Raw genomic sequence first — 24582 nt, forward strand, 5'->3', positions numbered from 1 at the left:
AAAAATGTCGTAAAGACGATTTTTTGTTAATCGCTGATTTCTTTGATATAGTTGTACCGAGAAATGCGCTTAAGAGAGAGATTAAGGAGGTACTGCATATGGAGCTTGTAAAGCAAAAGATCTTGCCTGGTGTTGAAAGTGAGGTTACGGGTGTTGCATCTTCAGCACTGTCTGAGGATTTGGATACTGTCGAGGCGGAATTCAAATTTGATGATGGGGCTCGCATGGATCCTGGTAGTCCTCCTGCACCGAAAGATCAATTGTTGGCGATCCGGTTGAAAGAACTGGAAGTGGAATTAAGCCGACAGCAATACAAAAGTCAGATGTTGCATGTCCGAGCTGTTGAGCTTGAGACAAAACGAGACATCCGGTTGAAAGAGCTGGAGCTTGACCTAAAACTTGAGCAGGCCTGGCATCCACCTTCTGGGTTGCGGGGAAATACCACTGTGCTAAGCCCAGCAGACAGCTCCTCTCCTCTCCCTACAGCGTTGCATGCGTCGCCGGTAAGTCATGAATTTGATGTTAGTAGGCAAATTTCACTAGTTCCTATATTTAGAGAGTGAAGTTGACACCTATTTCACTGTTTTCGAGCGCATCGCTGCCATATTAAAGTGGCCTAGAAATATTTGGCCTTTATTGTTACAATGCAAACTTGTTGGTAAAGCGCAAGAAGTATGTTCCGCATTGACGCTTGAGCAAAGTTTAGACTATGGCGCTGTTAAATCGGCCGTGTTAAGAGCGTATGAATTAGTTCCGGAGGCTTATCGACAGAAGTTTAGAAAACATGTGAAAACCCCCAGTCAAACATTTGTTGAATTTGCACGTGAGAAAACCACACTTTTTGAAAAATGGTGTACTGCCTGTAAAGTTACAACTTTTGAGCAATTGAAAGAGCTAATTTTAATGGAAGAATTCAAAAACTGCATTTCGGAAAAGATTGTAGTTTATTTGAATGAACAAAAGGTTTTGTCACTGTCAGAGGCGGCTGTCTTTTCTGATGAGTTTGTGCTCACGCACAAAGTTTATTTTCCGCCCCCACGTTCTTCACATCACACTACTGTAGATCGCCGTCACAGTTCTAGAAATGAAGTGGTTGCTCAAAAAGATCAGACTTCTGATTCTTCATTGATGTTGCGGGAATGTTTCTATTGCCATGAGAAGGGTCATTTGATTGCTGCTTGTCCTGTGCTGCAGCGGAAAAATCAGAGAAAAAGCGTAGCGTTTGTGCGTACTCACTCTTCCGATTCTTTGTTATCTATTGATCCCTGGTTTGAACCTTTTGTATGTGAAGGGACAGTGTCGTTTTCTGAGTTGGACTCCGAACCCAAACCAGTACGTATCTTGCGAGATACGGGCGCCGCGCAGTCATTTATTCTAGCAAATGTGCTCCCGTTTTCCTCACAGTCTAGTTGTAACTCTGATGTTTTAGTTCAGGGAATTGAACTTGGTGTAGTCAGAGTTCCCTTGCATTCTGTATATTTACGTTCTGACATTGTGACTGGTTTAGTTAAAGTGGCCGTACGTACTCAGTTACCACTGAAAGGAATCTCTCTTATTCTGGGGAATGATTTAGCCGGAAGTAAAGTTTCTTGTCTTCCCGAGGTCACTGATGTACCTTGTGCATCAGAAAATGATGTGTTGACTCAGGAATTTCCTAGTGTATTCCATTCTTGTGTTGTGACTCGAGCGCAAGCTCGTAAGTTTGAAAATGAGATTGATCTCTCTAACTCATTCATGAGTTCAGATTTTCCAGGTGTTGAGGATTCTGTAAATGCTCGATCAGAGAATTTGAGTTTTGAATCTAGATTTGACTTTCCTTTTGACAGAAAACAGTTAGTAGAGGCACAAAATGCTGATGATACTTTGACTTCACTTATTTCTGCAGTGATTGATAAGTCCGAACTACCCGATCACGCTGTTGCTTATTTTTTAGATGACGGTGTGCTCATGCGTAAATGGAGTCCTGAGAACTTGAAGCATGACTGGAGTGCTGTTTTTCAGGTAGTCCTTCCAAAGTCTTACAGAGACTATGTACTGAGTGTGGCTCATGATCATGAACTTTCTGGCCACCTAGGTATCAAGAAAACCTATACTAATCTCTTGAAACATTTTTTCTGGCCCGGAATGAAGTCCACTGTGTCCCAGTATTGTCGTTCTTGCCATGATTGTCAAATTGCTGGAAAACCGAATCAGGTTATTTCACCAGCCCCCTTAAAGCCTATCCCAGTGATGAATGAACCATTCGAGAAGCTTGTGATTGATTGTGTTGGTCCTTTACCAAGAACTAAGTCTGGTCACTCGTACTTATTAACTTTGATGTGCTCTGCTACTAGGTTTCCAGAAGCCATTCCACTACGTTCGTTGAAGACCCCTACAATTGTGAAAGCAATTGTAAAATTCTGTGCAACCTTTGGTCTACCTAAGTTTATTCAGTCTGATCAAGGATCTAATTTCATGTCTAGAGTATTCCGTAAGGTAATGAAAGAGCTGAACATTCAACATTGCGTATCTAGTGCCTATCATCCTCAGTCTCAAGGCGTGCTTGAAAGATTTCATCAGACTCTTAAGACCATGATTAGAACTTACTGTCTCCAGCATAAGAAAGAGTGGGACGAGGAGGTTCCTCTTCTGTTGTTTGCTGTTCGCAATACGGTACAAGAATCACTTGGATTCAGTCCAGCCGAGTTAGTTTTTGGACATTGTCTGCGAGGTCCATTAAAGGTGTTACAAGAACAGTTACTCTCTGAAAGTCAGTCGGTTACTCCTTGTAAGAATGTGCTAGATCATGTGAGTTCATTTCGTGAACGTTTACATTCAGTGTGGCAATTAGCACAACAGTCACTAGCAAACTCCCAGTCTCGTATGAAAAGCAGATATGACAAAAAGTCTGTTCAACGCTCATTCAAGGTTGGTGATCAAGTTCTTGTATTGCTGCCTTTGCCTGGCTCAGCTCTACAAGCAAAGTTTGCGGGGCCGTATGTGATTGAGGAAAAGTTAAGTAATACTGACTACGTAGTACGAACTCCTGAAAGAAAGCGAAAGACTCGCATATGCAACATAAACATGCTTAAACTGTATGTCTCTCGACCTAACTCTAAAGATTCTGCCGATTCTCCAGTGTCTACTCCTACTGTTGTAACTTCTGTGGATGTGGTTCCTTCTGAATACTCTCCTTCTATTGATGATCTTCACTTAGGAAGTGCTTGCCTTTCTGGTGCTCGTTTGCAAAATTCGGAAACTCTTGTAAGTCTCAGTTCTAAACTTTCACATTTATCCAGATCGTCCCAAAGTGATCTGATACAGTTAATTGATAGATACTCTACCCTTTTCTCAGATGTACCTACTGTGACTAATGTGTTGAAACATGACATTGATGTTGGTGATCATCGTCCAGTTAAGCAGAACGCTTATCGTGTCAATCCTGTCAAGCATGAGATAATGAAACAAGAAACCCAGTATCTCATTGAAAATGGTCTGGCTGCGCCAAGCTCTAGTCCATGGTGTTCTCCTTGTTTAATAGTTCCAAAACCTGATGGGACCTCACGTTTTTGTACGGATTACCGGAGAGTTAATCAGTTAACAAAGTCAGATTCTTACCCTCTTCCCAGAATGGAGGATTGTATTGATCGCATTGGAAGCGCTAAGTTTGTAACTAAGTTGGACTTGCTTAAAGGGTATTGGCAGGTGCCGCTTACCGAGCGTGCTTCTGAGATCTCAGCCTTTGCCACCCCAGATGCCTTTCTGCAATATAACGTTTTAGCTTTCGGCCTCAAAAACGCTCCAGCTACCTTCCAACGTTTAATGCATAAAGTTTTAGCCAATGTGAACAATTGTGAGGCTTACCTCGATGATATAGTGTGTTACTCCGATACATGGAGTAGTCATTTACAAACCCTAGAAGAAGTGTTCTTAAGGTTGCAAGCTGCTAATCTTACTCTTAATTTGGCAAAATGTGAATTCTGTCATGCCACTGTCACATACTTGGGTAAAAAGGTTGGTCATGGTTCCGACCGCCCTTTAGAAGCTAAAGTTCAGTCCATTGTTGAGTTTCCTGTGCCCAAATCTAAAAGAGACCTCAGACGGTTCCTCGGAATGGCTGGCTACTACAGAAATTTCTGTAAAAACTTTTCTGACGTTGTCAAACCTCTCACAGACAATCTTCGTAAAGCTGTGTCTTTTAACTGGAATTCTGAGTGTGAATTTGCCTTTGAGTCTTTGAAAAATTTGTTGTGCAATGCTCCTGTTTTGGCTGCCCCAGACTTCTCTAGACCTTTTAAACTTGAAGTAGATGCTAGTGGTACAGGTGCCGGTGCTGTCTTACTGCAGGAAGATGACCAAAGAATTGACCATCCGATATGTTTCTATTCAAAGAAATTTAATCGCCATCAACTCAATTACAGTACCATAGAAAAAGAAGCATTAGCTCTTTTGTTAGCTCTTCAACATTTTGAAGTTTACGTTGGTTCCAGTTCACAACCCGTTGATGTATTCACAGATCATAATCCACTTGTCTTTTTGCAGCGTATGTGTAATAAAAACCAGAGACTTATGCGTTGGGCACTCATTTGTCAAAGTTTTAATTTGCACATTAAGTACAAGAAAGGTGTTGACAATGTAATTGCAGACTCTTTGTCCAGATGTCATTTGTAAACTTGTAACCATGTTTACTCCTATGTGTGGGGGTGTTACGACCCTATGGTTTGTATCTTTCTATCTCTGTTGTTTTGTCAGTCTCTCAGTGTGTCTGTTTAGGAACGTCGTCTGATTGGTTCCTGCAGGATGATTGGAACGCCCATCTGATTGGTTCCTGCACGTTGATTGCTGCTCGATCCTGATTGGTGCAGCTTGTGTTAAAAAGAGACATCACTTCCTTTACAGGAAGTCGGGAGATATTGTGTTTTGAGCAGAGAGAGTTTGTGATTTGAATGTTAAGAGTTTTGAGACTGAGTAGCCATTTGTTTGTTTGATTTGAAAGAGAAAGTTTGTGATTTGAGACTGTTAAGAGTATTGAGACTGTGAGTACTGTTTGTTTATTTGTTTTGAAAGCTGTTTGTATCTGAATATCCTCATTGGTATATTTGCCCCTTTGCCTGTTTACCGACACTGATTTGGACTGCCCTTTTCAGTTTGTTTGCCTGGTTGTATATATTGTAAATACTGATTGATTTTTGGGAAAGTAGGGAGCTCGACGCCATTATTTTCTTTATTGTAAACTGTTTTCTCTGTTTTTGGTTAGGGAGATAGGTTTATTGATTGTATCTTCATTTTCTTTTCTTTTGGGTTAGGGTTTAGGAAAGAGGTTTAAATTTAAGGTTGTTTTGTTTGTTATTTTGGCTTTGTCAGCTCCTGAATCGTAAGTCCCAAATTAAGAATAAATAACTTTTGTTCCAATTCCTCGCCTTTTGTTGACTCTTTCATGTTGCCCCTTTTCCCCTAGACGGGGTGTAACACTCCACTAGTGATCTGTGAGAGACAGTATCGTTGTCACATGGTTTGACAATTTTGTTTTCATGACAAAATATTTCTGTTTTGCTCTTTGTTAAAGCAGTATTGCTGTTGGGCAGTTATACAGCTATTTTTTTCTGATTAGTCTGTATTTAGAGCATGAATGGATACACATAGATGCGTACTTCTTTTGTGGGGGTGGTAGGAGTGTTACATAAAAAATGAAGATGATTAGGGCTGTCTTTTTTATCAATTCAGTTGTTTAATTTCTATAGGTTTTGAAACATTCTTAAAGCCTACAGATACTTCAAACTGGTCAGTGTATTCACTAGGTTGCTTCAGAGGCATAAGGTAATGTAACAATGCAACAATAATAAAACAATGAATTGACATTTACTTTTGATACTCAAGTAGCCTACTTTCAAAAGCAAGCACCTCTGTACTTTTACTATAAGTAAAAATCTGTCTTTACAACTTTCACTTGTAATGGAGTAATATTTGACCAGTAGTATCTGTACTTTCATTCAAGTAAGGAAGTTGTGTACTTTGTCCACCTTAAGCAGAATTTGGTGAATCAGTTTCTCATAATGTATGTCAGATTGGCCATTCTTTACATTACACGGTTTTCTTGACCAGTGGTTTTAATTTTGTTGATGCCAAGTATCCCCAAAAATGAGCATCTTCATCCTAAAAATTAAGCCATCCCCCCATCCTAAAATTTAAGTCATCAATATGTTTGTCTTGTACAAAGGCCCAGCCCAGTTACCCTTACTGTGAAATAATATGTCTAAAATATTAATTGGACAATTTTTAATTGCTATTAAGTTACTTTATTATGTTTCTTTTTATTATAATACTGTACGGTTGTGCATTATTTAATTTTTGAATTATTTATTTACTCATTTGTTTGTTTTAATCAAATTTTAACTTACTTATTACTTATTTGACTTATTTCAACTACTTTCATGTTTCTTGTGTGGAGTCGATCTCTCATTTCATACAATTGATAGTGGTAAAAAACATTGATTCTAACCGCAGGACCTTGAGTCCACTTGATTCATATGGACTGGATTTGCAATGTCTCTATGAACATTTTGAAGCATCAAAGTCTTGGCGAAATGGACTTTCAAATGCAAAGCTAACAAGGCTATAACATATTTGTTGTCATTGGTGTTCTCTGTCCCTGACAGGTGTGAATGCATATCTTAAAACAAATTATTGGCTAACAAAACAAATGTCTTTATTGTCAACAGCTTAAATAGAAATCCAATAAATGTCTGAAGCAATTCCAGATTAAAAATAATAATAATGGCAGCGTATCAAGTAGCATTGCTATATTGGGCAGGAGGGAATACTACAAGGTTAAAACCTTACAGTGTGATTGTTGCTTTCGGCAGTCCTGGGTATATTCTGATTTTTGCAAGGAATACAGCTTTTCAGGTTTGACCTGTTCGGATTTTGAATTATTAAATCCGCTTTGCTCTGATGTTAGTACAAAGTGTGCAGTCCCAGGGACATATGATGATACGGTGCGCTGATATCAGGAAATCCAGCACTATATATAAAAGTAGCAGGTTATGGGAATGTAAACATAAGCAAAAAGATATAATACAGCCAAGGCAACAGAAAGCCTTTCATTTCAGACTGGCTGGATGCAATTTCATGGCCTGTTCTAGCTGCTGTGGAGGAAAGGAATTGGGTAAAAAAGTGAAATCGATTGCCTGGATTGCATTTATACCTTATTGGACCACTTTTTTGTGCAGTGATAGTGCCAAAAATGGATCTCTAGTCGGTGCTAGACTGACAGGAAGAAAAGAAAATGGTTTGAGCTGTGCCAAAACATGCTCTTATCCTCTGGCCTGAGATAAGGGCTCACAGAGCCAAGGATCAGAGAGTACATCTAATATATTCCAACTCCATTGTCTTATGTGAAACAAATATGAACAATGTGTATTATTTTGAATAAATTATTAATATGCAGGAAAGCAGGAACCACTATTGAATTTAGGAAATAAATTACCTTGAAGAATTACATTGTGTGAGACAGCATCCATATAAACTACTAAGGTCTGTATAATTGAAGATGAACCTTGAAACAATTCTAATGTTTCCTTGAGCTGATTGACAACAGCGTGGCAATTAGAGGGAGAGAGATAGTTTGAAATTTATGGATTTAGTAGTTAGGTTGGCATGAAATGAAAAGTCTCCTCATCTGTTTTCTAAATGCATAGATGTCTAAATGCCTAAATGGTTTCTAAATGTCATAAACTCAATATTCTGGTAAAAAGACTGACTTTTCCAATTATTTAGTCCATTAAGTAGGCTAAATCTCTCAGTATTTACATTCCCTGTAAACAATGTTTTTGGGTCACATTTCACCACAAAATAAGAAAAAAAGTTATTATATCAAATTATTTTTAGTTCATTTAGATCTCATAATTTATATGATTAAATAAATAAATGTTTTTATTTATACATTACAAGTTTGTATACATTATGATGCATTTTATAAAAGTTTTTATACGTTGTAATTTATTGTATTTATGCTGATTTAAAAAATTGTAATACAGTAATTTTATTATTCATTGATGATATAGGAGTTTAACAAAAATCTTAAAGTAAAACACCAGAATGCATTATAATGAGAAAATAATTCAATTGAGAATTTGGGTAAAAAAGTGCTTATTTACTATAAAAATCTTATCAGTGCTAAAAGCAGGCTGGAACTTTAAACAAATAAAAAAATCTAGATTTTTCTGTTGATTTTGGAATGACTCTTGAAATCACCAATATTTTGTTATATTTGTTTTAATCAGAAAACCTAAACCTATGAAAGAACTGAATAAATGAGGGATGAATAGGTGAATAAAACTAAGCATTTGGGTTACCCATATTGGGTTTTGTGAGGGAACTGCAAGGGCGTTCATGAGTTGATTAAAACAGCAAATAAATAATTAAATAATAAAAATGTCAAATTAAAATAAAAAACACTTTTTTCACATTTAATTTGTTTACCTGCATGTGACCATTAGCCAACATCAGTGAACAGTGAACATGCAAATGTGTTATTCAATTATTTAAATATTAACTTAAAATCACAGGGGGTAGTAAATATTTTAGGTCAAAGGGGTTCGGCTTACAAAAAGGGTGGGATTCCCTAGGTTACACTAAAAACACATACATTTGTAGCATTATCCAAACTACAAAGTGTGGCTCTGGCATGACAGCTACAGAAATCCATGCAATTGAAGAAAATATTACAGTTTCTGTGACTCACAGTAATTCTTTCAGGCTGATCTGGAATAAGGTTCCTCCAGTAGCCTACTATTGATTAGTCCTAAAATTTCTTCTTTACTCTGAGTCTCAGGGAGTTTTTTTCTGGCCACTGTGGCATTGTTCTTGCTCACTGGGGGTCTGGGCTTCCAATTATGTAAAGCTGCTTTGCAACAGTTACGTATTGTTAATAGTACTAGCCTATACAAATAAATCTTAAGTGAAAAGAAAAGAAAAGAAAAGAAAAGAAAAGAAAAGAAAAGAAAAGAAAGAGGGGGAGCTGCTGGGTTGGTTCTGTTTACCAGGCTATATTTAAGTTGTGGAAGTTGCAGTGCTTTTAATGGGATACATGTCAATACAATTTCAACGGGAACAGAAGACAAATGTGACGAATAAAAGTGAGGAAGAAAGATAAGATAAAATAGATGTGTCACCAGTTATTATTCAGGGCCGTAACCACCATAAACATGAGGGGCATATAAATATCAGTTACCCATAGCACAAACACAAGCACATACGTTCCTAATGGGATAAACTCCCCTGATATTGCTTTGAACTGTTTTACGAAAACAGACGGCCTCGAAAAAAGCCCATTGGCTGTCATGGACGCTCGCGCGACGCTGATTGGCTGCTGCCTGTTTCCGGGGCTCCATGCCATTAGTGACGTCTTCCCAGTCGCTGTGAGACAGATTGGGGAGAATGGCTGCCAGTGGAGGTTAGATCTTCTCTTCAAAATCCAAACTTATGTCCAAAAGTTTTCTAACTTGTATACGCGTAATTTATCTGTGATGTTGTTTTGTTTTGATGGAATGTGATAGAGTTTGACAGTTTGATTAAATAACCACCGGAGTTCGCCGTATGTTTGGATATAGGCAGAAAAGTACGGATAGGTAGCAGCTAGCGAGACTAGCTCAGCGAGAGACTGTAAACACTCGCTGGTTTACGATACCATTCATTCAACTACGTTAACCTTCGTTTAACTGTGTACTTTCATGACAACAATGCGTTGTCACGGTATATTCCGTGCTATGAAATGGCTCTAGCCTGGACTTGATTGGCTCTCGAGACCGGACTAGCCTGATGTTGTGCTAACCGGTAAAACAGCACCTGGATTAGCACAGCTAATAAGTTAAGCATCGAAACTCGCTTACTCGTAGTAACCAAACAAAGGTAGTTGATCAGATTAGCAGGAGAGTATTAAATGTCTGAGCATGCCAAAAGCAATACTAGTTGTTTAGACCATTTGGCTTATTTTATCCGGATCTAGTTGCACACACATATAACTAAGGGATGTGGTTGGTTAGTTGGTTTATGGAAAACATGTTTTGTCTGTTATTTTTGTCACTATGAATAGTTCTGAAACAACATTAGCAAGTAAGCTTGGATGTCGTTGACTTTTTGCACAGAGGATGTGGGTTGAGAACATCTGTTGAATGAGCTCTTCACTCAAGTCTTTGTTTTGTCAAGTTGTTGTTTAGCAGGATTTTCATTGAACCCAATGTTTTTGACTCCGCCTTTAGTTCTAACACCAAGGGCTAGTTAAGAGTAAAAACGCTCATTTCCCATAGTACATGTCAGTTTAAAGGTTCGAATTATGGCTCTAAAATCGATTGATCGCATCTAACTCAAAAGTCTGTTTACATAATATATGTGTGTATATATAATATTATATTTATATATAATATATATTTCTGTGTGCGTAAACTGTATATACACACATTTATACATACTGTAAGACATTAGAATGTAAAACTGTCACTGTAAAAGAGTCCTACTTGTAATTCATGTTGTTCATTGCCACTATAAAATGTCAACTGTCAAACGCTTTTGTCTTGTAGACATAGGAAAGCTGTTACAAGTACAGAATGGGACTCCAGCAAGCACAAGTTACAACGGGGTAGATGCCCTACATGCCTGTAACATCCTCCAGCAGCTTAAAGCCTTGTACGATGAAGCTCAGTTGACTGACATTGTCGTGGAAGTGGACCATGGGAAGACATTTTCTTGTCACAGAAATGTCCTCGCTGCCATCAGCCCTTACTTCAGGTAGCACCCGCACAGACCCCACCACTAAACCTTCAACTGTTTTTGTAACATTTGTTGAGAAATTGCAAAATATAGCCTCGATTGAAACACAGACCCTTCATTCATTGCAGATATGATGTATAAAGATTTAGTCATTAAATTATTTATTATACACTGATAAGTAAGTTTTAAACTGATTGATTAGCCAGTCAGTGTTTTCCTATTCATTTTGGCTGATAGCAATACTTCAGTCGGCATGAAACGGAAGTTGCGATTGTCTTTTCTCCCCTAATGTGACGTACATCTAAGTGAAACTGCTTCTCAAACAAGAAAAATGTAGGACGGGACTTTTTGTCCATCAGGAATTGATTGTATCATTGGATTGTTGTGGTTTGGTATTGCTGTGATCTCATGTGAGTGAGTTTGTCTCGCCCTCATGCCTGTAAACATCATCAGTGTTGAGAAGAGATTTCACGGCAAGAGAGATGGGAAGTTATTTTGATTAAACATTACGAGGTCACAGTAATTAAAAAAAAGGATGGTTACAGATAATTTTTTTTTTTTTAAATGCAATGTGCCATAAATAAGAATTGTCCATTTTGATTTCATGGTGACTAATTACAAAAGAAAACGTTTCCTGGTTCAATACAAGATAACCTCTATTGGCAGAATTTGTCCCTCAGTTTATATAAAAATGTTTACAGTAAAGATCCTTGCAGTGTAAGTGCACAGGGACAGGCAATTAACATTAAAATATCTACTGTTTCAAGAATATTGCCACAAGATTTTGTTGGCATGAGACTAATGTGATAAAATCATTCAAGTCATTGTTTTAAGGGTTCAGCAATGATTTCTGAGAAACACTTTTGATATGTAAAATCAACCCAAACAAACACCCCTCCCTTCAACTGCACAAACCCGCAATGCATGAGTGGATGTGTCTATCTTAGCTTAAAGTTTAGGAGATTCCCCCTTCCATGTAAAGCGCTTTGAGTACCCAGCGCTATATAAATGTAACACATTATTAATTATTATTATTAGCTGAAGCAAAGCAAAATAATACTTTGCGAAAAATAAAGCGAAGATGACAAATTAATAAGGAAGAGCAAAAAATGAACATACAGTCCACAAGAATATATAATGTACAAGCAAGAGTTTGTTGTTAGTTGCCAGCAGCTCCAGACAAGCAATGACACTCAAAACTGTCCTGTTACTATAGATAACATTACAATAACAGCATATCTTGGTTCTTTGAAACCGCAAAACCAATGTCACTCGCGCATGGAGCAGAAAAAACTCAACCTCGGTATCCGCCTTCCTGCTTGGGTCTATTAAAGGGTTAGTTCACCCCAAAATGAAAATTATGTCATTAATGACTCACCCTCATGTCGTTCCAAGCCCGTAAGACCTCCGTTCATCTTCGGAACACAGTTTAAGGGTGTATCCACACCTACCTTGGTTGGTTCGATTGAATCGAACTCTAGTTCGTTTCCCCCCTTGGTGCGGACCTTTTGGGCAGGTGTGAATACAGCAATCGAACTCGGGTGCGGACCAAACAACCGAACCGAGACCCAGCTGAAGAGGTGGTCTCGGTACGGTTCCAAACGAACTCTGGTACGGTTCGTTTACGGTGTGAACATGAACCGACCCAATTGCAAGAAAGCACTGCGCCTTTGAGTTAACAGGCTTCCGTAGTCGGAGATTTTGGCATAATGGTTTGTGTTATTGTTGTTCAAGTGCGAAAGAGAATTCCATTCCGGCGCGCTGTCTGGCCACACGATACTGTTGCGCGTCTTTCTGCGCGTCGTGTGTGCATCATTGGAATGGAATGAATGAATGAGTGTGTGCATCAGGACATTCACATACAGAGCGTTCTCTTTAGTCTAATCACGCATAGATGCAAAAAAAGCTTTTGCAGTTCATATAATGTAACGATAGTTACAATACAAGGATGATGCTGCGTTAAACTGGACAAACTTAATCGCAAGCGTTAACATTGACAGCACTTGTTAGCAGTATATAATAAGAATCTCATTATTTGAATGTATGAACATAGCCCCTCTCTATGAATGAAAACTTTATACCTTATCCGTCTTCTGCGCAGTTTCTTCATATTGCGTTTGTACAGAATAACTCAAAATTTGTAAAATAATAAATATTGCAGTACGAAATATCTCCATGCTGAGCCTTTTTTGCACTTCCTGATTTCCCTACTTGAGAATCCTTGTCCAATGAATGGACGACCTTAGCACACGTGTGGTTTTGTTTACAAATTTTGGTTCACTTGCAAAAAGAGCAGTGTGAAAGCGAACCGTACCCAAAAAAAAAAAAAAATTGGTCCGGACCAAAGCAAGTGAACTATCGGACTTTCCTGGTGTGAATACACCCTAAGATATTTTAGATTTAGTCCGAGAGCTTTCTGTCCCTCCATTGAAAATGTATGTACGATATACTGTCCTTGTCCAGAAAGGAAATCAAGACATCATCAAAGTAGTCCATGTGACACCAGTGGGTTAGTTAGAATGTTTTGAAGCATCGAAAATACATTTTGGTCCAAAAATAACAAAAACTACGACTTTATTCAGCATTGTATTGTCTTCCGGTTCTGTTGTCAAACCGCGTTCAGTGACGCTGATGACATAAGACGCTATATACAATGAACCTAAATCAACAGGCTAAAGGACACTTACACAAGGAACTTTTGCCTATGGTTTTAACAAAAATACCACAGCTAAAACAACTAGCCTAACTAATATAAATGTCAAGCATTTATAAAGACAAGTAAACACTCAGTAATTAAATGAGAACAAATTAGCAACAATAGCACAAATAAATACAACCAAACAAAGATACAAATGAAATAAACAGTGTTTTAAGATTTTCAGGTAGGTCTTGTTCTTTAATATAGTAAACTGTAATCAAATGTAAAATAACTTAATATTTTTACTTAAAATTACTTAATAAATTATTAGGCTGCTGTCACTTTAATACAGAATTCATGGATCCAATATACTGGTACACCTGCATTTTCTTTATCAACTGTTTACATTGATGCATAACTCCTGCTTTGTTGTGTTCACATTGTAATGGTGTTTTGTTTTATCTTCAGATCCATGTTCACAAGTGGCCTTACAGAGAGCAGTCAGAGGGAGGTGCGGATTGTTGGCGTGGAGTCAGAGTCCATGCATTTGGTTCTGGACTATGCTTACACCTCACGGGTCACTCTCACCGAGTCTAACGTGCAGGCCCTGTTTACCGCCGCCAGCATCTTCCAGATCCCAGCCCTCCAAGACCAATGTGCCCAGTTCATGATCAGCCGTTTAGACCCTCAGAACTGCATTGGGGTCTTCATGTTCGCAGATGCCTATGGCCACCAAGAGTTGCGTGAGCGTTCACAGGATTACATCCGGAAGAAGTTCCTGTGTGTGATGGGAGAGCAGGAGTTCCTTCATCTGACCAAAGAACAGCTGGTCAGCATTCTCAACAGTGACGATTTGAACGTGGAAAAAGAGGAGCATGTGTACGAAAGCATTGTGCACTGGTTGGAGTACGATGGTCCACGTCGGGAGGTAGATTTACCCGAGGTTTTTGCCAAATGCATCCGCTTGCCCCTGCTGGACGAGGCCTTTCTGAGCCGTATACCCCCAGCCTTCGCCCTGGCCTTGTCCAGGGATTCCTCGGATAAGGGTTGGCTCAACGGCACCAACGGCTGCCCACAGCGGCTGGGTATGACTGCATCCGAGATGGTCATCTGCTTCGATGCAGCTCACAAGCACTCAGGGAAGAAGCAGACCGTGCCTTGCCTGGACATTGCTGCCGGGAAGGTGTACAAGCTGTGCAAGCCGCCCAATGACCTCAGAGAGGTCGGCATTTTGGTCTCGTCAGAGAACGACATCTTCATTGCTGGAGGCTATCGGCCGAGCAACAGCGAGGTGTGCATCGACCACCGCGCAGAGAGCGACTTCTGGCAGTACGAACATGCTGGCAACAGGTGGCTCCCACGGTCGCCCATGCTCCGGGCACGCATCGGCTGCAGGCTGGTGCACTGTTGCGGGAAACTCTACGCTCTGGGTGGTCGAGTGTACGAAGGGGACGGACGAAATGCTTTGAAATCCGTGGAGTGCTATGATGCCAGAGACAACTGCTGGACGGCAGTCAGTCCCATGCCGGTGGCCATGGAGTTCCACAGCACAGTGGAGTATAAGGACCGCATCTATGTGCTGCAAGGTGAGTGGGGTTGTTGCAGAGTCGCCTGAAATCAGGGTCATCAAAGTGTACAAACACATATATCCTTGTAATTCATTGGCCTGTCATGTCTTCTAGCCCTGCTTAGATGATAAGGTCAGATGGGTTAACCTCTCTCAGCAAAATCAGCAATAACTGAGAGCATAAAAGAGCTAGAGTAGCTCTTAATCTTCAGGGATGCACCGACATTTCAGCCCCGGAAAAAAAGTGCCATAGGAAGTTATTGGTCGAAATAAAAAAAGGGCAACTGATATTTTGCTGGAAAGAGCTCGCGTTTTTAGTTGATTAGCCCGTCATTGATATTGATATTGTGATGCTTTGCAATTTGATTGAATCATGTGTGGTTAAAATAAAGATTGTTTATAGTCTATATTACACACTGAAACATGCATAAATACAAAGTTACACTGTTTTCTCTTGTTTTAAAAAACATTGGTAGCACTATTTTAGTGTCCTTGTGACATATATCACATGTACTTACTGTAGTGTACTTTTTCAATTAAGTAGTTTCTTTTTAACAACTATACAATAGAGTTGTCAATGGTACTGAAAGAGTTGTCAATGGTACAGAGTGGTACTTAAATTTTAAAAAGCGCTATTGAGCGGACTCGTAAACACCTCTGATTGCCCATTGTACTCGCGCGCTCATCGGACATGTCTTTGATTGGCTACAATGATCAGCGCTTCAAAAACATGTTGTAAATATACTTCACTGATGCTCTTCACCGAGCGCTTACACAGATACAGACGGGAGCAGAAAGCTTGTGCTTTCAAACGCTCACGTTTTTTAAAACACTTTCAAACACTTCCGTGTGCTCTCAAACGCTCCAGTGCGTTGATCATTGTAGCCAATCACAGACATATCTGATGAGCACGTTAACACAATGGCCAATCAGAGGTGTTTACTATTCCGCCCAAAGCGTCACAATTTAAAAATGTCAGTTCTGACTTGGTACAGAAGTCGGTACTTTTGACAACTCTACTATACAATATAACATACTAATTTGTGATGTTATTTACATATTTAGCAATATTGGCAACCCGTTTGGATAGTGATCATTCTGTTATTACGACTCTTTCTCAGGAGAGTACTTCTTCTGTTTTGACCCTCGCAAAGACTACTGGGGGCATTTACCGTCCATGAACGTTCCCCGTACTCAAGGCTTGGCAGCCCTGCATAAAAACTGCATCTACTACATAGCAGGCATCTGCAGGAACCACCAGCGCACATTCACCGTTGAGGTGTACGATATCGAGCAGAACACCTGGTGCCGTAAAAGAGACCTCCCCTTCGACCAGGCGACCAGCCCCTACATCAAAGTGCTTCTGCTTCAGGGCCGATTGAATCTGTTTGTTCGAGCTACGCAAGTCATGGTAGAAGAACACGTGTTCCGTACCAGCCGCAAGAACTCTCTCTACCAGTACGATGATGAAGCCGACCATTGGACAAAGGTTTACGAGACGCCGGACCGCCTCTGGGACCTCGGCCGACATTTTGAGTGTGTGGTAGCCAAACTATACCCTCAGTGTCTTCAAAAAGTGCTGTGAGTGGCGAAAAGGGGGAGATCATGACACAACGGGCTGTTTGAGACAGCTGATCAATATTTTTGGAGGAGGGGGATGGTGGTACTGCTCAATACATGGTGCTGTCTGTGTCCCCAACACCAGAACTGCAGGGGAAGTCTTAAAGCGTTAAAGGTTTCAATCAATAAACTTGAGGGTGCTTTTTGAAAAAGTAAAAAAAACAACATCGGTGTTTTACGTTTGACTATTGTGCACAAAGCACCCTCACAATTGCTTGTTTTACAGTTAGAAAAGTGAATCATAAGTGCAATTATCATTTTTTTTTTGTTTTCACGGATGTTGAGTCATTTCTGCTCTATTGTTTCTTCAAAGTTTTTGTTGCTGTTTGGCTTGGGTTGTTGGCATGCATTGTTGGCGAACATGAGCAGTTGATGTCCTTAAGGACAAGCAGTATGTTAACAGCTGAGTAAAAAAAAATAGAATAATAGGTGAAAAAATAAATATTTATAGCTATAAATATTCATACGGGTATGATGAGCGATTTTGCTCACTGTTAGTGTGAATACTGTTTGTTTTTTTTAATTGTCTTTTCTTTCAGTTTTTCAGATGTATAAGTTGACCCATGCCACCTACAAAGACTTTCTGTGGTTTGCTTAAGAACTTAGAGAAGTTTGATTATTAATGGATATTATTTTGTTTGCCAAGATGTGGTTGTATTTCTTCTTTTTTTTTTATCTTAAATTTGTATTTTTCCTTTAAGTCTATAACATCACAGCAGTTTTTAATTTTCATTTGGACTCTGCTTTTATGACGTTTCGTTGAGCCCAGCTCTCACGTCGAAATCTATATCTTTGCAATTTCACATCACCAGCCAGATCTTTAGTGAGGTTACAAGATTATTCTCAGTCTCCATATTGGAGAAAAAAAAAAAAAGGATACCAGCTTTGTGTTGCTGAAATCAAAAGTGGGCAATTTGTTGACAGCCAATCAAACAACAAGAACCGCTCAGATCAGGAGAGAACATCGAGCGGGTTGGAGAAGAGGTGGCCAAAATGTGGACGCTTACAATCCACTGTCATTTATCGAGTCCTTGTATCTGAAACCTACAGGTGCAGTCTGAATATAAATGCCAAAACGTGTTCAAGGAGTCCTAGCCTGCACCCCATGGCAGCAATAACAGGTGTTCTGTCATTGTTTCTCTGATAAAGTGCATTAGAAACTTAAGCGATGAATAATTCCAGGAAAAATGGCCTTTGTTGGTTAACGATCAGTGAGATGTGTGTTGCTATCCAGGGATGTTACAGTGCCTGTTCATATGAAAAGCCCAGGCATCAGTGATGGTGTGAGCAAAGCCTATATGAAGTCTTACAGTACACTTTGCTTTTGACTTTAGAAAAGGTCTGTTTTGCAAATGAATCCAGTCCTCCTATATATATATATATATATATAGCATTCATGTACTCACACATGCCCTGTAAATGAACACTTTCTTTTATTTCTTTCCATCCCCTTATCTTCCAGTCGCAACTATGGAGAAGAATAATCGTTTTTGGTGCTGCTTTTTTGACAATCTTGTACAGAATATACAGTGATTTTACAGCCATTTGTCGTTGCTTGACGCTTCCAAAAGTTGTCAGTCTTCTAAGTTATTGTGTCTCGACATTTGTTTGTTTTTTCCGGCCTCATGTTTATTTCGCCATGCAGGTTCCTGATTTTGCACTACATTATTTCCTCCCTTGAAAGCGTCTCAGAATATAGAGCTCTGTTTTCAGACACGGAGACTGAGGACGTGGTAAGCGGCGTCTTTAAATAGGACAGCTGATGCGCTCTCATGTCGGGCTCTTTGGCGCCTGCGAGGCCGAGCCTCATCTGGGGTTTTGGTGAAGGGAGAGGGATGAGAAATGACATTGGCTTTGGTGCAGTTGGCCGCACGTTTCACATACGCTCAGTAGCACGGGAACCAGAAATGGACACTTCTCAGGATTATTGTTGATACACAGTACTGTATTTAAATGGTTTGTTGTATGTGTAATATACTGTACCATATGTTTGCTGTACTTGCACAGTTTTTTTAAACAGGATTTTTTTGTCCTTTATTTCTAACTTGAAAGGTAGATTTTTTTGGTTTGTCTGTTTTTCCTCTTTTCTGATGGGTGTTTAAATTTTTTTTTTTTCTATTTTAATATTTACTCTCTTAGGTTTGTTAGTTTATGATTTTGCTCAGTTAAATTGTGAATCACAAAAAACAGGACATTAACACAAGCATTTCTTTTTTTCCCAGAGTGTGTTCTTTTTTTTTTTCTTTGTGAATGCGCCAGTCTTAAAGAACACAAGCATTACAGAAAATAAGTTATGGCAGTGCTACTTTCCAAAACACCAGTCTGTCAGATGTTAAATAAAAGCTTTGAAAGAATTATAATTTATTCTTTTGTGTTGTTGGCTGCTGCAGGTGTGAATGCTCTACAGCCACTTCTTTAATTTTTTCTCAGCTTGCGGTTAATTTATCCTCAGAAGTTAAAACAGTGTTTTATTTTCCTTTTGGATTTCTGCTTTGCATTTTATTTTTTATGTCTTTGGTTTGCTTGTATGTATGGTGTGAGTTTAGTAAACATTCATTGATCTCTACTGTGAAATTCACCTTGCACATGATTTGAAAAATAAAACAATAAAAAGTAAATGGTGTTATGTTTTTATGAGTGAATAATCGGTATAGGAAGGTGACGACTTTTCTGTTAATGTCATTTTTTTTAATCAAGATTTTTATTGTTAAAACAAACTTTTTTTCTTTTTTTTACTCTGGGCATATCAATTAACAACATTTTTTTTCCTTTTTTTTTAATCACAGGACAAAATTGGGTAATGAGCTGCCTATAATTTTCTGTTATTTTACGGATTTCTTTGAGTTTCCTTGGTGGAAAGCAAGAAACTGAAAATCATTTATTTCTCATCTCTAACTTTTTGCACTGTTTTAGAAATCACTGTTTGCATTATGATAATATATAAAAATAGTGTATATGATGTTACAAACAGGTACTTAATTATGTCCTGGCTGATAAACAGCCACATTTTTTGGTTACCAAAGTCATAATTGTGTTGTTTTGGCAAGCATTAAGTGCAATATTACATTGTGCCCTTTAAAATGTTTTGTTCATATTTAGAAAGAAGATGAATGTATAGACAAGGAGGACATTTTAAGATATATATTTGTAGTGATCTGTGTTTGTTTAATATAAAATCACAAAAGAAAGAAAATACAAACCCAACCACACAGATTTCATTCAATGTTCTTTTCAGTTCTTTGCCCCTATATCACAGCTTCTCTCTGAAGTAATTATGTCTCATAAATCATCCTGAGCTTACCATTATATCTATCCTGATTTGAGTTTCTGCTTTTATCTAACTTGGCTTCACTAATGAATTTTCAAAATCCTTGACCATCTACTTTAAAGAGTTTCAGATGGCCGTGCTTCTCCTCCCTCATGCTTCCTGGTTTTTTTTATGCAAGGGTTTGCTCTATTTAATTATTCAACGGAAACCTATTTATAATCAAACTGGATGAGAACTAAATATTCATTTGCTCCAAAATTAAAACTTGGCATCTTATCTAACAGATTTTTGCTCTCACATTTGGGCAAATCTTAAAGATTCTGGCAGTACTTGGTGTTTAGTATTCATTTTAAAGAGGACCTATTATGCTTTTGTACATTTTCAACTTTCTTTAGTGTGTAATGTTGCTGATTGAGCATGATAAAGGTCTGCAAATTAACAAAACACAAAGTCCAGATAGCATACATATCCGGGCCTCATCTGGGCCAACCATTGCACATATGGCTCAGTTCTGGCAACGACAAAGGGGCCGTATCTGGCCCACACAGATCAAGCCAGTTTAAGTGTGAGTTGTGTCTTGCTGTGTGTGGCCCATGTGAACTTTGCCGCTGCCAGAACTGAGCCATATGTGCCATAGTTGGCCCAGATGAGGTCCGGATATGTATGCTATTGCTAGCCACACTAAGGTTGAATCATCGCCGTCATTCCAAACGGTATGTGGGCCAGAAGAATGTGGGAGATGTGGGCTGGGACAACTGGGATTTGCTATCTGAGATTATTCTCTATATCATTAAGCACTGTATTTGAACACTCTGAAATGGCTCCATTGTAGTCTTGAGTTTTCTTCCAGGAATGTACACTTCACAATTCCCACCCAATGTATATGCAAAAAAAAACAAAAATAGGGCGAGGCCTGGTTTAGTTGCGTTAGGACCTGTCCCAAATGCCACACTTCATATGCACTTACAGCATCCACAAGACTGAAGGGTGTCCCATTTGTCATTTTAGGTTTCAGAAGTGTGCTCGCGAGCGCCCCCTTTTGCGGTCGATATGCACCCCTCACTGTACACTTTTGCAGAGCCCGCACTGAAGCGAGCTCCGCAGCAGACTTCTACCCGAAAGCGGTGTTACAAAAGTGCAGACTCGTAGGAAGACCGCGAGGCTGCCATTTGGGACAGGGCCTTAGTAATATGTTGAAACTTGTGGTTTTGGTAAGGGACGAGACTTTTCCTAAGAATGCTCAAAGCATTTGACCAGTCACAAAAGTCCAGTCCAGACCAATCAGAGCATATTGTGATTTTTGGAAGGACCTAAATGAAGTAAACAGAGCATTACTGACAGACTGGGAAGAGAGGTGCTGCAATAATAAGATGTTCTTTGAACATTCAAGGATGAAAAGCTATTCTAGACCCCCAAAACAAATGATGTTTTAGGTTCGGGAGGAGCAGACAGATAATTAACCCAATTAGCACAAGTGGAGATCAATCAGTAATCAACTCAGGACAAGATAAATAACAGCAGAACCCACATGTGTTCCTTGACAGTTTATCAGCATCCCACCTCCACCCCATCTCCTTACTTTAGTTCCATCTCCTCTAGTTCCATCTACTCTCACCAACGGGGGGAGTACTCTGGGTTCGGGCAGAAATTCCGAGCTCGGAGCCCTCCACCAGCACGCCAAGTAGGCCTATGCAAAACCTTAACCATAATAATTATATGTAGATGTGAACTCATGAAAATCAAGACTTTGTAAAAGGACATAAGATCTTATGTCTTAAAGACACGGAGCCTCATTTATAAAATGTTGCCTATAAACCGTCCTACATTTGATCTTACGATCATTTATCAAATCTGCATAAGTGTGTTTTAGAGAATGGAAAACAAAATGTGCGTACGTCTCTCTTCCAGATGTGAAATTTATAAATCGCAAATGATTTTGAAATTGTTCGCAGCTGAATGGTTTCAGATCTCCGCCTTGTAAACGCCGCCTAATTAAGCTTTTAACATAGAGCACCATTCAGCGTCCAAATCCTTAACTTGAAAATGATCAGTTCTTAAAGACACCCAGACAGCAACAAAGTGTCGGCCCACATCTGGTACGTTTGGAATCCACATGTACCAGATGTGGGCCGGATCTGGGCCAACACTATGTTGCTCTCTGGGATGATAGCAAATGACAAACATATTACACATATAATATACCACATGAACAGTTTTCTAAGTGTCTATTAGCAGCAGCACACAGGAAGAACATATAAAAGAGAGAGAGAGAGAGAAGGGAGAAAATGAGTACGAGACCCAGCGGTCCCATGTGTAATAGCAAAGGCAGAGGGCTTCATCATACTGCCCTTGGCTTCACTTTCCCCAATGTCACCCTATAATGCAGTGGAAGAAAGACAGCAGGAATACATCAGACACGCTTCCATTGCTTCTCTTCCACACACACAAAACAAATGCTCCCAGCTGGAGCTCCATCATAAGCTCACCTGAGCAGCTTTGACTTTGGCAGTCGGGCTGTTGAAAATGTAATGGAAGAGAGACCTCTGATACCAGAGGAGAGCCCACTTCACTGAATCGAGGTACATGCAAAGCTGTTATTTCTTTTGTTTAGAAATGGACAAAAATCCATTATGATGGAGACAATCAGAATGCAAGGACAGCCTGAATGCCTCCAGCTCACGTGAAATGAAAGACTTTTTTTATGCTTTCATTTTCATCCATGCTTTTTCCTTCGAGCCGTTCCTGTAAGGATTCCTTGTCTGGTGCTTATTCATGAGGATGTGAGGCATCCTACGTAATTTATAGCCAAACCCAATCACAAACGCTTTTCAAGGTTGTAAGCATTCGCAATGAAGGATAATCGCACCGTTGTCAGCTGGTAACTGTAATCTTTGAAAATGATCCATGTCTCATAAACATGTAATCTTCCATGTGTTTATGAGAGATGCTGAATTATGAGAGGTTGCACATTTTGTAAGCCTGGAAAGACGAGCATGTAGTAATCACCTTTGTGTGGAAGCTTCTTTTGATTGATGTTTTCTATTGTTCCTTCACTGTGATATCGTAAGGTGGATGAAATATGATTGATATTCTGTCTCAGGGGTGAAACAAGAATTCAAAAATGTTTTGATTACTGAATCATTTAAGAAAAAAGAAAAAAAAAAGTGTACAATGCATGTGTTTGTGTTTTCCAATTAATTTCCAAACCTGCCCTCACAAAGCTTTGAAAAGATCAGTCAAATGAATTATTGTATTCAACTTTTATATAGCAACTTTTCTTAGAAGACATCCTGCAATTGAAAAGGCCTGAGGTGACCTTAATATAGAGACTTTAAGATTACAGGGAAAAGGGCAATTGCGTATGGTCATCATTCTAGACTGAATATTAATAATGCCCAAAACATAATATATTAATTCTATCATCATCTAAACTTTATATTCATTGTATCAATTAATATATTTTTAATGTATAATACCTGGTTGGACCCCCTTTTGCCTTCAGAACTGCCTTTATTCTTCATGGCATTTGACAAGGTGCTGAAACATTTCTTAGAGATTTGTCCATATTGACTTGCTGCATATTTGTCGGCTGCACATCAATGATGCGAATCTCCCATTCCACCACATCCTAAAGGTGCTCTATTGGATTGAGATCTGCTGACCATGGAGGCCATTTGAGTATTGTGAATTTAATGTCATGTTCCAGAAACCAGTTTGAGATGATCTGAGCTTTGTGACATGGTGTGTTATCCTGCTGGAAGTAGCCATCAGAAGATACATGGTGGTCATAAAGGGATGAACATGGTCAGCAACAATACTCAGGTAGACTTTGGCAGCCTGTCTGCTTCAAGGTTTGACGTGCTGTGCGTTCAGAGATTATAATCTACAGACATTGGTTGTAACGAGTGCTTATTTGAGTTACTTTTGCTTTTCTATCAGCTCGAACCAGTCTGGCCATTCTCCTCTGACCTCAGGCATTTTCACTCACAGAACTGCCGCTCACTGGACATTTGCTCTTTTTCGGACCATTCTCTGTAAACCCTAGAGAAGGTTGTGCATGAAAATGGAAGGACCACCACCTTCAACTAAACCTTGCGAAGACAGAGCTACTTGTGGTCCCGGCCAACCCAACACTTGATCACAACTTCTCCATTCAGCTAGGCTCGTCATCCATAACTCCATCAAGGTCAGCTAGGAACCTTGGGGTTGTAATTGATGATCAGTTGAAATTCACAGACCACATTGCTAGAACTGCCCGGTCCTGCAGATTTGCCTTGCACAACATTAGGAGGATCAGGCCCTTCCTTACAGAGCATGCTACACAACTCCTTGTCCAAGCACTTGTTTTATCCAGACTGGACTATTGTAATGCTCTCCTGGCTGGTCTTCCAGCTTGCTCTGTCAAACCTCAACAATTGATCCAGAATGCTGCAGCCAGAGTAGTCTTTAATGAGCCGAAGAGAGCACACGTCACTCCTCTGCTCACAAAATTGCACTGGTTGCTAGTGTCCGCTCGCATTAAATTCAAGGCACTGACGTTTGCCTACAGAACAACCACTGGCACTGCTCCCTCTTACCTAAACTCATTACTTCAGACTTATGTGCCATCCAGAAACCTGCGCTCTGCTAGCGAATGTCGTCTTGTAGTACCATCTCAAAGAGGCACAAAATCTCTTTCTCGGACCTTTACCATGACTGTTCCCTGTTGGTGGAATGATCTGCCTAACTCAACCAGAGCTTCTG

The 24582-nt window shown here is 39.5% G+C and overlaps 1 protein-coding gene across 1 annotated transcript; it reads left to right on the forward strand.

Moving 5' to 3' along the window:
- The first annotated feature begins 9343 nt into the window (after positions 1 to 9343).
- kbtbd8 (kelch repeat and BTB (POZ) domain containing 8) lies at positions 9344 to 16738 on the forward strand. Its single transcript, XM_056252826.1, has 4 exons — positions 9344 to 9433; positions 10557 to 10764; positions 13853 to 14970; positions 16073 to 16738. The coding sequence occupies exons 1-4, from the start codon at positions 9418 to 9420 to the stop codon at positions 16534 to 16536; spliced, it is 1806 nt and encodes a 601-aa protein (XP_056108801.1). The 5' UTR covers positions 9344 to 9417; the 3' UTR covers positions 16537 to 16738.
- The last annotated feature ends 7844 nt before the right edge of the window (positions 16739 to 24582 follow it).

Source organism: Rhinichthys klamathensis, unplaced genomic scaffold, assembly GCF_029890125.1.
Source record: "Rhinichthys klamathensis goyatoka isolate OS25496 unplaced genomic scaffold, OSU_Roscu_1.1 h1tg000098l_1, whole genome shotgun sequence".
NCBI classification, from domain to species: Eukaryota; Metazoa; Chordata; class Actinopteri; order Cypriniformes; family Leuciscidae; genus Rhinichthys; species Rhinichthys klamathensis.